Source organism: Lepidochelys kempii, chromosome 6 (assembly GCF_965140265.1).
Source record: "Lepidochelys kempii isolate rLepKem1 chromosome 6, rLepKem1.hap2, whole genome shotgun sequence".
Lineage (NCBI taxonomy): Eukaryota > Metazoa > Chordata > Testudines > Cheloniidae > Lepidochelys > Lepidochelys kempii.
Genome location: NC_133261.1, coordinates 20,359,081 through 20,376,395, shown reverse-complemented (window position 1 = coordinate 20,376,395; position 17,315 = coordinate 20,359,081). Strand labels below are relative to the sequence as shown.

General features: G+C 49.2%; 2 protein-coding genes across 6 annotated transcripts in view; one reads left to right on the top strand and one right to left on the bottom strand.

Annotated features, from left to right (window-relative positions):
* The window catches only part of PTDSS2 (phosphatidylserine synthase 2), a 67,568-nt gene extending 63,522 nt beyond the window's left edge, over positions 1-4,046 (bottom strand). For both annotated transcript variants that reach the window (XR_012159303.1, XM_073347026.1), the window contains exon 1: positions 3,560-4,046. Coding sequence is in view for 1 of the 2 variants with exons in the window: in XM_073347026.1 (XP_073203127.1) it covers positions 3,560-3,759 (200 nt within the window). In the remaining variant the exon portion in view is untranslated. The remainder of the gene's footprint in view (positions 1-3,559) is intronic.
* ANO9 (anoctamin 9) overlaps positions 1-17,315 on the top strand; it is a 79,627-nt gene that overhangs the window by 22,287 nt on the left and 40,025 nt on the right. For 3 of the 4 annotated variants that reach the window (XM_073347022.1, XM_073347023.1, XM_073347020.1), the window contains exon 1: positions 15,732-16,098. In XM_073347022.1, the coding sequence (XP_073203123.1) occupies positions 16,093-16,098 (6 nt within the window). In that variant the 5' untranslated portion in view covers positions 15,732-16,092. Of the gene's footprint in view, positions 1-1,015; positions 1,612-15,731; positions 16,099-17,315 lie in introns of those variants that run through there. The other variant, XM_073347021.1, reaches the window with a different exon arrangement.

The following is a 17,315-nucleotide window of genomic DNA, read 5'->3' as shown; positions in this document are numbered from 1 at the left end:
CCTTAGAGACTAACCAATTTATTTCGAAAACTTATGCTCAAATAAATTGGTTAGTCTCTAAGGTGCCACAAGTCCTCCTTTTCTTTTTGTGAATACAGACTAATACGGCTGCTACTCTGAAACCTGTTCTTCTAGTGATGACCAAGCAATGCATGGGAAATACATTAAAGAAACTTTCTCCTAAGATAGCCATAGGGATAATGACATATTTGGTCAACCTAACTCTGCTTAGAGTGGCAGTTATGAAAATAACACCATTATTTATTATGGCATTTTTGCTTAATCTGGTATATTCAGATACCAGCTCTAATCACAACAACTAATACAGACTTTTAATGACAAATTCTATTAAAGACTTCATGTAGAGGAAAGACCTATGAAAATGGCAGAACACGCAGCTATTTCCACAAAATATAACCAGGAAATACAGAACATTATTAGAATTTTTTAACTTTAAACAATTGGCAGAAAATGACATTTAAAAACACAATAGGCAAGTGACAGTTTTACCCATTTTCCATTTACAAGGTGGCACTATCTGCAGACCTCAGCAAGATCCAGTAATAGACCCTGGACGTGGCAAGTTCTCGAAGTGTTCTCTCCCAGATAGTTCCTGCACCCTGAAGACAATGTTCTTTCCTAGTCACATATACTTTTGGTACAGCAGGCTCCAAATAATTTCCTAGTGACGATCCTGGGATCTCGCAGCATCTGGATATTTCTTGCTAACTGAGCTTCAAACTAGCAGAAATGTACCACAGGAGCCATCAAGATCAACACATCCCCTTTCATTACTGCCAAAACCAACAGATCCAGAGCCAGGAGCTTCTCACTAATGCAAAGCTCAAGCCAAATCAGATCTTCCTCTGTTCATGTTTTCCCACTCCTACTTAGCCTCTCCTTTCTAGCGTCAGTTGAGCATGTCCTCTGATCTGTCTGTAGATTAAGCCAATGAATGCATTTCTTTTTAAAACAAAATTTTAAAGACACCTAGTAATTTGATTTCCTTTTCCAGAAAACGATGGCATGCAGCTCAATGGGAACTTATACACACAGAGAGCCAGATTTCTCAAGAAACTCTAGAATGGAAGAAGATGTTGAAATATTTCCCTCTGAAGTTTTCCAGGGATGCATGAATCTGTCTCAGGTGACAAAATTCAACAAAAATGGAAATGAAGCTCAATTTAATCATTAGCACTAAGATGGTCTATTGACACATTTCAGGTGAAAAAATCATGTTTACCACATCTTGTGGAACTGACATGCAGTAAATCCAAATGAAGCAAGTTCCACCAATCAAGTGGACTAAGTAAAATTGGTTTTACCTTTCTGGACCAATAAAGAGGCATTATCTTACGTAAGACAAACTGTATGAGGGGGAATCCCTTTACACTCAAACACATACAGCTCTTCTCATAACTGTGTACATGGTGAAGAAAAAAATAACACAAGGAGATGGAGTATGAAATTCCACTTTCCCAGAAAGCAGTGTGTGAGGCAATTCATTTACAGAGTAACTTGGTGAAGGAGTGGGAGAGAGGTCTTGGTGAAGAGTGAAGCTGCCACTCACTAGATGCTTTGGACGAACTATTAGACAAATACTGTTACATGGTAAGTTCTACTGCAAGGGAACAAGGAGTGCTTGATTAGCCCAGCAAAAGCCCAAGAACCAACACTAGAATACTGTGGGTATTTATCTATGGAAAGAGGGATTATCACTCCCCAGAAGAAAACTAAAGGGAACAGAAAGAAATTATATAAATTAGAAATGTTAGCAAACTAGAGAGAGTCATCTTATTTGTCTTTCCTCTTCCCCCTGCAAATACTGGACAGAATGCATTCACTCCTGCTCCACCCCAAGGACCAGTCTAAACACATCTGCACCACTTCAAATAAATGAATTAAAGCAATTTAGTTGAATTGTCCACATAGAGACTTGCACCATTCTTATTTTGGAATAAAAATGGCTAATGTTGATCTAGCTAAATGAACTGTCACCATTTTTATTTCAAAATAAGAGTGTCTACACATTTGGACTGCAATAACTAAATCTGTTAATTCACACTAAAATAAAGTCTGTATGTAGCTCATCCTTAAGTGATCCAAGCAACATGGCTTACGCATCCAAATCTTAGAAGACTTTAACAGCCAAATATTTCTCAATGCCAGAAAATGTGTCTTGATCCTCTGCCTAAAGTTCCTTTTGTTCAGTTTTATGCAATTACTCTTAGTTATACCCCTTTGGTGCAATTCTCTCATTCCCTAGTATTATGTAATATCAAACTGGGAGACTAGCAAAACAAAATACAGCAAGAAGATTCTGGTTACAGAGACCACACCCCACTCTATTGTGTCATAATTCTTGACCTTTACTGTAAGGCACTGGTTTTCAATCTGTGGTCTGCAGACCCCTGGGGGTCCACAGACTATGTCTAAAGGGTCCACAAAAGGTTGTTACCATAGAACAGTGGTTTTCAATGTGTGGTCCACAAACTATGTCTAAGATTTCCAAATGGGTCCATGCCACAATCTGAAATTTTTTTTAGGGATCCACAAATGAAAAAAGGTTGAAAATCACTGCTGTAAGGGATCACAGATCTGATGGCCTGTTTGTTTGACAACAGTAAAGAGCTGTGCAGGAGCTACACAAGTTATATTTAAAAGTAGGTGTGACTGGGAGGTTCAAGGACTAAGGCTATGTCTACACAAGGGAGACACTCTCCCGTCACCATAATTAATCTGCCCCAAACTAGCAGCATTCTCCCACTGACATAGCACCGTGCACACGACTGCTTACGCCAGCATAATTTATGTCACTCGGGGTGGAATATACACATCCCTGAGTGACATAAATTTTGCCTAAGTGGTAGTGTAATCACAGACATTCATCAGGGTGTGTTGGAGAAGAGCTGATTAGATCTATAGGCTCGGGAGCTGGGTGTAACATTCACCAGAAAGAGGAGAGGATAAGAGCAGTAGGTGGAGAGGGTATGGGCGTCACTCACTAGAAAACACTGGAGTGTCTTCGGGGTTGTGTTAGATACCCCCCTTCTCCACATACCCCAACCCTATATCCCCCAGGCCTTCTGGAAGTAGCTGATGGAGGCAGAAAAGGTGGTTTAATGGCTATATCAGAGTGACCAACCAGGTGCGGAACAGCTTGAAGGAAGACGGGGTGTTAGCGGGGGCATGTACAGGCGGCGTTAGTCAGTAACTAGAGAAAGGAGGGGGCAGGGGCCCTGGCCCCTCCCGGGGGGAAGAGCTGGAGGTGGCTCCGGGACCCAGGGCCCAAGCTGCTGGCCAGCACTGGGGTGAAAGGCTCCCTGGGAGGGAGGGGGGGGAGTCGGGGCTCCGCTGGCAGCTGGGGTCGGAGTGCACCGGGGATCCGGGACTCCCGGGGCAGGGCCTCTATCAGCCGCCGGAGCTGGCCGGGGGGGGAGGGGGGGGCAGCACAAGGTCAGTGAGTCCACGGGGACTGGCTAAGGAGAGCCAAGGGGCCGGGCTCGCTCGGGCTCGCTCGGGCGGCGAGGCGCCGGGCCGGGCTCGCTCGGGCTCTCACCAGAAGAAGGTGTTGGTGCCGTCGTCGTACACCTCGGACTCGGTGCTGCGGCGGAGCCCGGGGGCGGCGCTGCCGGGGGCCGCGGGCGGCGAGTCCCCGCGGGAGCCCGGGGGCGCCTCCATCACCCCGCCGCCGGGCTGCTCCTCCAGGGCGGCCTTGCTCAGGGCCCCGGCGTGGCTCCTCCTCTCGCCGCGCCGCATGGCGTCGCCCCGGCTGGCGGGGCTCAGGCGGCTCCGCGCTCGCCGCGGGGGAGCTCGGCCGGCCCCATCGGCCCCGCACCACCTCACAAGGGGCAGCCCCGCGCGCCCCTGCGCACGTAGGTCACCCCCGCCGCTCCGTGCGTCGCGCGCCAGCCCCGCCTCCCGCGCAGCGACTGCTCTCACGGCGCATGCGCACTCCGGGCCGGGGGGGGGGGCCTGCGTCCTGGGTCGCCAATCGGGGCCCGCGCGCCTCCGTTTTCTCTCCTGGTTGGAGGCCACCGCGGGGCCGCCTGCGCACGCGGCTCTGACTGGGCCCTCTGCTGATTGGGTGTTTGGTGGGGGGCGGGGCTCTGGCGGGGGCGGGCCGGCGGGATCTGAGCCCCGGGGGCAGCGGGAGGCTGCGCTCTGTCGCGGGGCCCGGCAGGGGTGCTCCGCTCCATGGCTGGCGGCCGTCTCGCTTCCCCCTAGGCCTCTCCACTGTACACCCCATCAGTCCCTGTGCGGGGTGGCTCTGGCCCGTCCTGTCCCAGCCCTGATGCGTGCACCGCACGTACCCCCTGGGCCCGCGGCCCGAGACTGATTCAGGCTGGAGATGTGAAAAGCTGGGGGAGTTCCTCCTCCCTTCCCGATTCACTGATTCTGATGCCAGTTACTTGCAATGACAAAAGGGAGGAGGCACCAAATCAGTGGTGTGGAGGCAGCCGTTCAGGATAGGAGGAGGAGAAAAGCGTATTTAATTGAAATGCAGGAGGACTTTTTAGTGGACTTGAATACAATTACTCAAGATTGTAATTTGGCCCGGCCACTGGAGTTAACGTCCCTGTGCTGTCAAACAGGCCATTAGTTCTTTGGGGAATACAAGTTTAGCTTGTAAAATCAGAGAAGATCTCAAGCTGCAGGCCAGTGTTTGCCAGATAACACGTCGAAAGAGAAATGCAGGAAGACAAAATTGTCATTTTCATTCTCTCCATGGAGATGGGGAAGAGAGAAAAAGAAAACTGGGGAGAAGAGGAATTGGGAGACTGTTCCTTTAATAAATTCCGGGAATGTGGGAGAGTGGTGATACACTGTGGTCCAAGTTACGTATCTGTTGTGAGGGATGAAATGATGCATGTATTTCAGACGGAAGAGTCTGTACTCTGAAGCATTAATGAGGGCTAATGTGTATTCTGGTTTATAAAAACAACAAAAAGCCGCTGTGATGGTATTTTGCTCAGTTACCAGCGCAGCGGTTTTAGTTGGCACATGAGACAGCCTAATCAGTACTAGGACAACACAGCGGCTTTAGTGACACCATTTTGGGCGTACACCAGTTAAAGTATCTAGAGATGGGGCAATGTGGCCCTGTCTGCCCCAAAGTCATTGTTCTGCATACTGCAATGTTTTTAATACATCCCCACTTCCTTCAGGGTAGCTGTACATTGTGACCATCTCAGGAGTTTCCTAATCATTGTTTGGTGTGTTGCTATCACTCAGGATCTGATCCAAAGTCAACTGCAATCAATAGAAAGACTCATCAAATTCAGTGAGCTTTGGATCAGGCCCTCAAAGCTCTGCAAGTACAAATACGGGGACTAATGTACAGTTTCTCAACCTTAGGGGTCGTGACCTTCATGCAGGGCATGGACGGGTGGGTTGCCATCATTCTGTCTTCATGCTTGCGGGGCGGGAAGTCCTGAAACAACTTCCTTTCTTTATGGTTACATGGGAGGGGGTCCTTAAACTTTTTTCATGTATCATGTCGTTGGATCATAATACGGAAGAGATTAGACTAATGGAAGTCATGCAAAAAGAAGGGAAATGTATATCTGTGGCATTAAATGAATGAAATGGCCACACGACGGCAGCACATGATAAGCAAGGAGAAAGGACTGCAGCAGGTTTAACAAGTGCTGAAACTTTGTGACACAACTAGCCGCATTTGGCTCTGGGGCTGCGGTTTGAATGACGCTGCTTTAAAACCACAGACCCCAAGAAGTGTTTTAAATCATTCACCTAATGAACTCCAACATGGTCAGTGTAACCGCAGGTCTCCTTGCTTTCCTCATGAGCAAAGTCCATGAAATTATATGTATTGTGTCTTTTGAATAAAATGTTACAATATAGCCTTCCACACACAGTAAGTGGATGACACATTAATGCTCATTGTTGATACAGAAAAATCAATCCCACTTACACATAATATGGCAATTCTGAATACTGCATAACCCCCCCAAAAATATGAAATACTGCCCTTTTCCTGGTTATCCCTAGAGTAATAAGGTTTCAAGTAGCTTTCACTTGGCACAAGAAGTGCCACTGACAGAAATTACAATGTATGAGAACCACCACAGTTCTGAAAAAAGAAGCAGAGGTCCTAAAAGCACCCTGAATCATTTTTTCCCTCTGAGTGCCGCTGAATGCAACAGGAACTTTATTAATTAAAGGTTAGTTACTACATTGTTATCTGAGGGTAATTACTGGAGTCTGTTTATTTTGTGCAAAGTATTTTTCACAGCTTGTCAAGGGTGTGGAGAGCTTTTGTGTAGTGGTGTAAATCTGGAGTAAGTCTATTGATTTAAATGCATTTACTCTGAATTTACATTGTTGTAATTGCAAATAGTGTTTGGGCTAGGACGGGGCAGTGCAAGGATTCTTTCTTCTTCCTCTGGGAATTGTTTAATCCTCCAACTGCCCAGCACTGTGTAATAATATACACCCTTCACAGGCTAGTCTAGATTCTCGGCTGGTGTAAATAATCAGTATAGCCCCATTGACTTCGGTAGAGCTAAATCAGTATACTCCAAAGTGAGTATTAAGCCCTCTGTGTTTATGTCAAAAGGCAGGGCCTATTCCCACTTCCATTAAAATCAACAGAAATAGTCATTGGCCTCAGTGAGCAGAATCATGCCCTTAATGAATACATTAAAAAAAGAAAGGAAAAGAAAGATTCCTGCTTCTCTGAAACAGAACAGCTCCTGTTGCACTGGAGCACACTAGATGGCGATGTATGACGGTCCCTTATATTGGGGCTAACACTTTGTTGTCAGGGTTTAAGTTTGTGGCTAAGTTCCTCATTCACACTTCTCTAATAGGATTTTCGCTAACTGCTAAGAAACACATTTGACAACCAATCTTTAAGAATAACGTGCCCAAGAACTATTAGACTCATAGCAGTAGTTTGACATCAAGTGAAGTTGCTTCTCCTGTTCCACGCACTTTGTGCCACTCAGACAGGAGAAAGTGGCAGAATCTGGCCCTGTTTGGCTAGCTGACAATTCTTCCCATGTAGGAGAGCTCTCAGCTGGCACAAAGTGGTGTAGCTGGCTTCTATACCAACTGCCCCAATGCACACACACACACGCACGGGCAGAAGGGGGTGGAGGAGGCCATGCCTGCACTACACCTGTTCCCATGGGGTATAAGCTGCTAGACAGACCTTAGCCAGTTGGTGTGAACTAGAGTAGCCCCTACAATGTCTCTAACTTATTACTCATGGGGGAATTCTGTGCCACTGTGCATGCACAGAATTTATGTCCCCCGCAGATTTCTTTGTTTCCCCGCAGAAAAATGATTTTCTGACAGGGAAGCAAAGGGAAGCCACAAAAGCGGTCATGCAGCTCTCCCCTCAGTACGTTTCGGGTGCCCAGGGCAGCCAGCAGAGAAGACTGGGAAAGACACGACTGGTGGCTCCTACCCTGCGCCAGGCTCAGCTGCTAGTCCTGGCTGGGCTGGGGAGGACAGGACTTCTTCTTCCCCTGCATGGCATCCGGGGCTGGGTCAGATACCCCCCACACCAGATTTCTCCCCCCAGCTGTAGGAAGCTCTGCAAATTCCCCCCCTCCATCCCCCCTCTTCCTTCACCCATCACTCCTCAGCTGCAGTGGGTAGGAAGAAATCACTGTATAGTGAGCTGCTCCCACATCCGTCCAACCCCTGTGCATCCAGACCCCCTCATACCCAGACCCTCCAGCCAACCCTCATTCCCTCCTCCCCCCACACCCAGACCCCATCCCCGATGAGCCCCACTCCCCCTGGACCACCCCGATGAGCCACTCACACCCGGATCCCCCCCTACCAAGCCCCAACCAGCTGCACCTGGATCCCAACCCCACTGAGCCCCATTCCCCCAGCATCTGGACCCCCCACTGAGCCTCCCACACCCAGACACCCCTGTTAAGCCCCAACCACTTTCACCTGGACCCCCCTGCAAAGTCACATTACTGTTGCACCCAGAAACCACACACACACACACAGAAGCCCCTATGCATCCTGATCCCCCCTGCACCCGGATCCCGCACTGAGCCATCTGCACCCAGATTGCCCCACACAGAACCCTCTTAACCCACAACTGGATTCCCCCCACACTAAGCCCCTCCACACTTGGATCCTGCCTTGCTGAGCCTGCCTGCCCACACCTGGTGCATCTGGCGCAGAGGGGCAGGGCTCTGGGGTGTTTCTGGGGCAGGCCCGGTCCTTGAGCTGTGGCAGGGTTGGGTGCAGCCTCACCGCTGAGTCCGTGTCCTGGATAGGGGGAGTTGCCCAGTGATCTCCCACCTCTGGGCAGCCAGGGGCCTCTGTCCCCCAGTGCCAGGCTGGAGCCTCCACATTTTTTTGACAAATAAAATGTGCAGGGTTTTAAAAGACTGTGTGCAGAATTTTCAAAATGTCGGTGCAGCATTTGTAAATGTTTGGTGCAGAATGCCCTCAGGATTAACTCTGTGTGCTGTGAGACTCAGGGAGGTGTAATTAGGGATCCCGGCAACCCAAGGGCCCGCTCTTCCACCAGGAAACCATTTGGGCTATAGTTGCTCTCAGTCCCCCTTTTCCATCGGCTAATCTTCCTCTCTTGACTCTCAGACCATCTATGCAGGAAGGGGTGTTCCTTTAATTACTTTCCTGTGAACTTCCTGTGGATTGAGTGCAGCTCATTAAATATTTCAGTGCCATCCTCAGTCCACGATGCAGGCGTGTGCAGTGCAGCCTTCTTTCATTTAGAACCCTGGGAGATCACCGGTGGAGAGCCTTGTTCATCCAACACTTCCATGCCTGTGTGAACTATGGCTCCAGAACACTCAGCCAGATCAAACCCAGATCTTCACCAAGACACTGAAAGATCCTTCTCCTCCCAAAGGTCTATCTCCCGGCTGAACTGTGTCTTCTGACCACCGCCATCTTCTGCACTAGACTGTGGGTGTGATGAGTAGGGAATCCAGCAGACTGAGTGTTGTGGATAATGCAGATGGCAGTTTATGCCTGGCACGTTGGACTTGAAAGAAGAGCACCATTCATTTTAATTTGTCACGTTGACTGCAGGAGTAGCGGGGAAAAGAAAGAAACCTGCCTGTTCAGCTCCAAATTCCCCCAGACTTGAAGAAAAAATGTTTATCTTCTCACGCTGCTATGAGAGATAGTGCTTCCAGTAACAGCTCCAAAAACTCAGAAGCTACATGGACCAGTTGGGAAGAGACGGCATCACCCCGCTTCACCTCCATCTGACAACGATGGTGCACCAAGACAGCTTAAAGGCTTTTCAGACACACCTGGACTTTGTTCTTCTGATGTAGGGGAAACATGATCCTTCTTATCAAGTGCAACTTCTGTACCCTTCTTTATCAGCTGTCCGAAACTGTGCAAACACACACACACACACCTTCATCCTATAACCCTGCTGCTATTCTGTGGCTACACACAGTAAAGCTTTCACTCCCGTCAATCCCCACAGATAGCTTCTTGGAAGATAAGCTCCCACTCTAACTGACTATACGCATAGCAGGAAATCTGGAACTCTTCTCTTTTCAGACTTGCGGGCCTGATCCTGTTAAAGGCATTTGGCAAAGTTATTGAACTAAATTGACTTTACTGAGTGTAGAGTCAGGCTCTGTAAGTCCTGGCTGTCTCACAAGCCAGAGTTCATCTAGAAATCCCCAACATTGATTAGGCCTGGTCTACACTAAAAAAAATTAGATCGACCTAGCTACAGCACTCAGGGTTGTGAAACTTTTGTGCACTGCTCACCATAGTTAGCTTGACCTAACCCCTGGTGTAGACACAGCTAGTTCAATGGAAGAATTCTTCTGTCGAGCTTGCTACCACCTCTCAGAGAGCGGGATTAATTACACTGAGAGAAAACCCCTTCTGTAAATGTAGGAATCATCTACATAACAGCACTGCAGCTGTGCCATCAATAATGGCAAAGCCCCCCCAGTAATCATCAGTGGCAAAGAGCTCCTCCAGCCTTGGGGCTGCAGTGGCTGGGGATGTGGGAGAGCGAGTGCCTCCTGACCCCGGGGCTGCTGGGAAGGAAGAGTGAGCTCCTGTTGGGCCATGGCAGGAGGAAGAGTGAGCTCCTCCCGGGGCCAGGACAGGGGAAGGGCACAGAACATGCCCTCGCAAAAGGGGTCAATGTTACATTTCTGTGCACGCCCCTGTTTGCCAGTATCACACCTGTAGTGTACATAGACCTTAAGAGCATCACTTTGCCCACGTCTACACTACACACTTAAGTATCAGAGGGGTAGCCGTGTTAGTCTGGATCGGGAAAAGCAGCAAAGAGTCCTGTGGCACCTTATAGACTAGCATAAGCATAAGCGTTTGTGGGTGAATATCCACTTCTTCAGATGCATGTAGTCGCACTACACACTTACTGCGCTATAACTATGTCGCTCAGGGGTGTCGAGTTTTACCAACCTTAACCTCCCATGTAGACAGCACTAAGTCAGCGGGAGGGCTTCTCCCACTGACATAGCTACCACCCCTGGCTCAGGTGGAGTTATTAAGCCAACGGGAGAGATCTCTCCTGACAGTGTCTGGTGCAGCTGCACCAATGCGAGTGTAGACCTGCCCCTTGTGTAGCTTATGGAACAATATACGGGAATCCAGATAGGAGGATACTGAGGAGGCTGAAACCTTGTGCTGTAGCTGGGCAGAGCAGAGCTTTGTTCTTGCTCTGTAAAAAATAAAATTAAAACTCAGAAAACACTGACACATGGTGAGAGGTATAACAGAGTTGTCTCATCCCTGGTGTGTGCATTTCAAAGCTACTCATTCTTCTTAACCCATTCCACCCTGCTCCAAACACAGCATGCAAACATGCCCCTTCCTGGTCTTTGCTTTTCTTGCTAACTTAAATAAAAAATAACATCCAGCTCAGGCTAAGCTTCCTCTTGGGCTTGGCTGGTCCTGCGGCTATCCTAGCAGTCCTCACCCTTTTGTTCTCTGCATCACAGAGATGGGCTTCAGACTCTTTTGGCTTGGGACTACAGGAATAGAGTTCACCTGCTCTGGCAGCCAGGCTGAGCCAGTAGAATAGTTTTGCATCTCTGACATGGTGCTAACAACAAGAGCTCTAACCCAAGGATCAGGTCGAACAGATACCCAGTATAATATTTCCACCCCTATATATGTGGATGTGCAGGTGGGAATGAGAATTATGTGACCTAGTAGGTGGTCAGAGTGAGATAAGTCTTCCAAAAACCACCCTGTAAAAGAAACTCAGTATTGCTAATGCCAAGCATTGAAAAATCATGACTCAGCCCCCCAAAACCATGAGATTGGCTTTAAAAAAATCAAGAGATTTCTAAAAATAAGAAATGTGGGTTCTTTTTCTTTGCTTTTGGGGTTTTTGAGCCCTGGAGATACACTCAAGTCACATTTTCAACTTTATTCTGCAGCCATGGGGGCTAGATGTTCACTTTTTAAAAAAATTGAAAATTGCGATTTTCATGTAATCAAATGACTTCAGGAGGTGGGACTTTAAGAAATGCACCAAATATCACAAGACTCACGATAAAATCATGAGAGCTGGCAGCCCTGCAAAAGCAAAGGCTGGTTTTATTTAATCAGAAACTTTATTTAAAAGACCCACTGTAATTCTTCAAATGCTCAGATTCTGGTATATTTTTCCACCCTTTGGAAAGACGGTGCTTCTTTTGCACTGAGGCTTCCCCGTTACCTAGGCAATACAATATCAATTCACACAGGAGCTCATCCAAAGCCTCTTTTAGTGAGCTTTTGATCAGGTCCATATTGAATGTGACCAGTTGAGTGCAGTCCGAATGCTGGCTCTTGCTGGAATTTGGATACTGGACTACTGCCGTCCTTATAAAGGAGTAATATGCAGTGGAACTAGAAGTCAAGAGTTTGGCGATCCACGCTGAGGAGCGGAAAGTTATTGTTAGTGCACCCTCTTTTAACTAGTACTCACATTCAGCCGGTTTGTAAACATCCCACTCTTTTGGTAATTAATGCTCACCTACAAGGGGAAAACATCAAACGATTCTACAGTGAGGGGCGCCAATGTAAGATGGATGGACTTGAATGGGGTTTGTTATTATTTTGTTTTTCTTGAAACAACCTGACACCTGTTGAGTTTTATGACCATCCACCATTTGCATTCTTGAATAATGGCCAGGGCAGGACATGCAGTGCAGTAGACCAAGTATCTGGTGGCAAAATTGAGAGGGCTGTGTCCATGCAAAGCAAGGAAGTGACTGGCAGCTCCCTTGCAATGGAATATACACTCATTCCAGTCCTTTGACCCAGTACCATGCTGGAGGGGACTCGCTGGAGTCCCTTATTAAAATTCTGCTATTAAACTGCAGGGAGGAGTTGGAATGATTCCCTGCCTCTGATGGGTCACCTTCTCTCTGGATACTGGTAAACTAACCCCACTAGAGACCGGTGTGCCCTTGGATTGCAGTTCATAAAAATACTTCTGAAGGGGAAATGTGTTGCCTTTGGAATGCACTAGACTGCAGCAAGCTATTTCAAAAGTAAGACATTTTCCCAGGCAAGACATCCCCTGACTCCCCGGACCCCTAAAAGGCTCTCAGGTCCTCTCTGCCACCCAGTCACCACCCCGTATTTCAGATGGCACACCTTGGACACGGTGCCATACACTCTAAACACTCAAAATATTTTTTTTCGGGAACGCAGGCAGAACATTTCCAGGGAAATGCACTTAATATTAAGTCTGTACAGCTCGTGGTGATGTCTCCTTCCATGGGGATGAGAAAGTGCTTTGTTCCTTCCTTCCTCTCAGAAATCTCACACCCCCACCCTTCCACAATGTATGGGGTTTGTCAGCAGGAGTGGATAAAGCCAGGTCTGGGCCCTATGCTGGGAGGGGGCCAATGGACCAATAAAGTTGGGTTACAAGGATCAATGGGGGTAGGGGCAGCTGTTGGTATAGAGAGGGGAGCAGGAGGCAGGATTGGCAGGAGAGGGAATCAGGAGTGCCAGAAGCATCTCAGCAGGTGTGGGGTAGCTTTGATTTGACGGCAGCCTTCTGGTTGGTTTTGATCTGCGTTCCATTTAAACTTAAACCATACCTGCTTTTCACAGGCTAGAGGGGGAAAGTTTTGTGGGAGCCCCTGGTTAAAATATTGGCAGCGTGTCACTGTTCAGATGTGACTAAAGTCACTGATAACTATTGCTTTAAAAGGTCCCATATAGCATATCAAATAAAATCTGAAATAATAAGGCAGGAAGCAGCCAGATTGTCAGCCTGGCCATGTGAAGGTGATCAGAGCTTCAGTCAGAGACACGGGGGACAGCAGGAGATTTCCACAGCTTTTAAATTCTGTAATTTTTCACATTACACAAAAAGTCCATTAAAAAAAAATACAAAGCCAGATTCTCAATTGGCATCAATCAGCAAAAGTCCACTGTGTTCAATGGGGACCAGACCGATTTAAACCAGCTGAGGATTGGGCCCACCCAACGCACTTAACAAGAGCTGTGGAAGTCTGCTGCTGTTCCCAGTGTCCCTAGCTGCAGCTCTGATTTTTCTGGCCTGATGCATGCCAACAGACTGCAGCCCCGGGATTTGCCCTGCTGCCCCGTCCCACTGATGGAATGTCCGAACCATTTTTGACATGTTGCTTTATTGTGTCCTTCTTTTCCCGACTCAGTAAACTTGTCTGCAATCATCAGACAGGAATAAAAATCACTGCAGTTTTCCTTTAAGCAGGGGAAATTTGAAGCCAGTTCAAATCCTCCAATTACTGCTTATCCCTTTCCCTTTTTTCCTCTAGGGCCTGGCCCACCATTCCTTCCCCTCCGTGGCTCCTGGAGAATGAGAGGAAGCTTTCTGAGGCTTTGTTGGAGCAGCTCAGACCTCCTCATGTAACTCCACTGCTGGCTGGAGCAGTGGAATGGAGAAAGGGACAGTGGGGGGCCCAGAGAGAATCAAGACCAAAGGTGGTCTTTGCAACCTACCTTCATGGGAGGTCCCCAAAGCATCCCATTTGCAGGGAAGTCCCAAGTTTAACATGGGACCATAGGTCCTGCTGCTGTCCAAGTCTGCTAACGAAGGAAGGGAGGGGAAGGAAAAGCCAGGAGGACCGAGTCCCTCCAAGGATAACTCAGAGAGGGGGAGGGTAAGTGAGAGTGTTTGGTGGAGCCGGGAGGAGGGTAGCAAGAATGATAAGAGTGTGGGGCCAGAAGAGGGAATGATGGGTGTGTGGGTGGGAAGAAGTGGCAGGTGACTGATGGCTGGGGAGGATGGAAAGTGAGTGAGGGGACAGGTTAGAAGAGAGACTGAATGAGGAATTGATGGGGTGAGAAAGGGAGAGAGGAATGGGACGGATGAGTGTGTGATGGGAAGGGAAGAGAGACTGGAGAGTAGAAGAGACAGAGGGTCCAACCCAATTCCCTCTAAGGATAATGGAAAGACTCCCATTGGGAGCTGGATCAGGCCTTCAAAGAGCATGGGTGAAAATGGGGAAGACCCATAGATTGTGAGCTCTTTGGGGCAGAGACCTTCCTTTAGTTCTGTGTTTGTGCAGCACCTGGCACAATGAGGCCCTGCTCCATGACTGGGGCTCGGAGGTGACACTGCAGTTCAAATACATAACAAAATACCAGTACGAATACAGAATCTACTGCAGGTACAGAAAGAAAGGCCAGAGTAAGGGGTGAGGCGGAGGGAAAGAACAGGGAAGGCCAAACCATTATTACATGTTAGAGAAACACATGAGTCTGGAGAAGAGAAGGCTGAGGGGGGACATGCTAACAGTTTTCAAGTACAGAAAAGGTTGTTACAAGGAGGAGGGAGAAGAATTGTTCTTAACCTCTGAGGACAGGACAAGAAGCAATGGGCTTAACTTGCAGCAAGGGAGGTTTAGGTTGGACTTTAGGAAAAGCTTCCTGTCAGGGTGGTTAAGCACTGGAATAAATTGCCTAGGGAGGTGGTGCAATCTCCATCACTGGAGGTTTTTAAGAACAAGTTAGACAACCACCTGTCAGGGATGGTCTTTCTAGGTAATACTAGTCCTGCCTTGAGTGCTGGGGACTGGACTAGATGATCTGTTGAGGTCCCTTCCAGTCCTACGCTTCTCTGATTCTCTGAATGAGGGGAAACAGACACTGAAAATCCAGAGGAAGAGCTACAGCAAGGCCTAGGGGGGCAGGGAGGGACAGAAAAAAGCACGGGAAGAGCCCAGGGTGGGAGATGGAGGAAAGGAGGAAGGACTGGGGGCTAGGAGGCTTAGGGCAGAGAGGAACAAAACGGGACAGGCTGGAATGGAGGGGAGGAGGGCCGCGCCCCTCTGGCCAGTGCCTGCTCCCCTTCATGACAGCAGGGCGAACCTTCAGCAAACCTGGCTGCTGGCTGTGGGTGCTAGGGTGACCAGATGTCCCCGATTTTATAGGGACTGTCCCGATATTTGGGGCTTTCTCTTATATAGGCTCCTATTACCCCCCACCCCCTGTCCCGCTTTTTCACACTTGCTACCTGGTCACCCTAGTGGGTGCCCAACTTGAGAGGCCTGGGTGAAATCCTGGCCCCATGGAAATCAAGGGCAAAACGCTGGGTGACCTCAGTGGGGCTAGGGCTTGACGCCTGGAGTCAGGTTCTCCCAAGGGCTGGGCCCCCCGCCAGCTGCCACTGAAGGCAGGGGGGTGGGGGGAGCTCAGCACCCAGGGGAATCAGCCCCGCCCCAAGACACGAGGCTCCCCCGCTGGGGGTGGTGGGTGGGGCGGTGAGCACCCGTCCCCCTCGGGCAGCCACAGGCAGCTGGCAAGCGGGGCCGGGGCCTTGCCACTCCCCAGCCGCACGCCCCGGCCAGGTGCGGGAGAGGACAGCTCCCTTCCTGCCTCCGAGCTCGCCGCGCCGCGCCGCGGGAGGCTGCTTCCCCGCCCGAGAGCGGGCAGAGCCCGGCGCCGCAGCGGAGCCCCCGGGAACCGGCTGAGAGCGAGGACGGGGAACCGAGCCGCGCCCGCTGCTCCCTGCCGCGGCCCGGGCTCCGCCACCTGCCTCGGGATCCGCGCCGCCCCGCTCCCGGTCCCGGTCCCGGTCCCGGTCCCGATCCCGGCAGAGAGCGAGATTGGTTCTGCTCCGGGCTCCCCACCATGTCGGTAAGACGGAGAAACCGCCCAGCGCCTGGTGCGCAAAGTCCCTGGACCTTTGAAACCAGGCACCTTTGTAAAGTCCGATCCGATTCTCAGTCCAGCTTCAGGCCCGCTCCGAGCAACGCGAGCCGCGCCGGGAACGCACCCCGCACACGGAGTTAGTTCCCCTTCCTGGCGCCGTTCGCCCTGCGAAACTCCGTGTCATGCTCCTTTCACGGTTTCCCAGGGCCTCTGCCCGCCGCCGTTGGGAGATCTCGCTCCCCACCGGTGCCGAGCCGTTTTGCTTCCAGGCTCCGTTTATGTTCAGATGATGTGGCCTTCGGTTTGCTGCGGGGGAGGGGGAATCAAAAGGAAAGGAGGGGTGGGAAGCAAGCGTTGGCTTCAAGAGAAATACATTTTATTGAAAGTTGGGCTCAGGTCTTCAGCGTGGGGCTCTGCTGACTTCTGTGGAGAGTCACCCATTTACATCAGCTGAGGGTCCCCTCCCTTGAGCTTTTATGAACCTGGTGAAACACACTAAGGTGAAGGGGAAAGGCCCACTTAGCTAAAAGGGGAAGATAGATGTTTTGTTTCTGTAAACAGAAAGAGAAAAAGAAAGAAAGAAAGAAAGAAAGAAAGAAAGAAAGAAAGAAAGAAAGAAAGAAAGAAAGAAAGAAAGAAAGAAAGATCAGGCATTTTCCTTAGTCCAAAAAGACTCTTGGAGTCTCCCGAGAAGACGGGAATGAATGGGAAGTATACAAATGGATTATGTGTCAATTCAGTTGGAGTTTCCTCAGAGTCTGGGATTTCTTTAGGTTGAGTAGAAAGAACGAGGAGTCCTTGTGGCACCTTAGAGACTAACAAATTTATCTGAGCATAAGCTTTCGCGGGCTACAGCCTCCTTCATCGGATGCATGCAGTGGAAAATAAGTTGAGTGGAGGTGGTGTGGTGATAAGCTGTTTGTTGCAAATGATTCTTAAAGAGCAGAGACACAAATTTTCATTGTGGGATTCAGGTACCAAAACAACTGCAAACCATCCTGAATTTAAAGAAAAAAATAAATGGTACCTAATAATCCTAGAGACTTCACTCATGTGAATAGCCCTTATTGGTATAGTGTGAACAGCCCCCGGGGCCTGTGATGTGCTAGAGATAATGTAGATGTGGTAGGTATGAAAGGAGGATACCTGTTTGCCCAAGTGTGAGGGTTCAGCCTTGGAGGAGAATGATATTTCAGATTCTG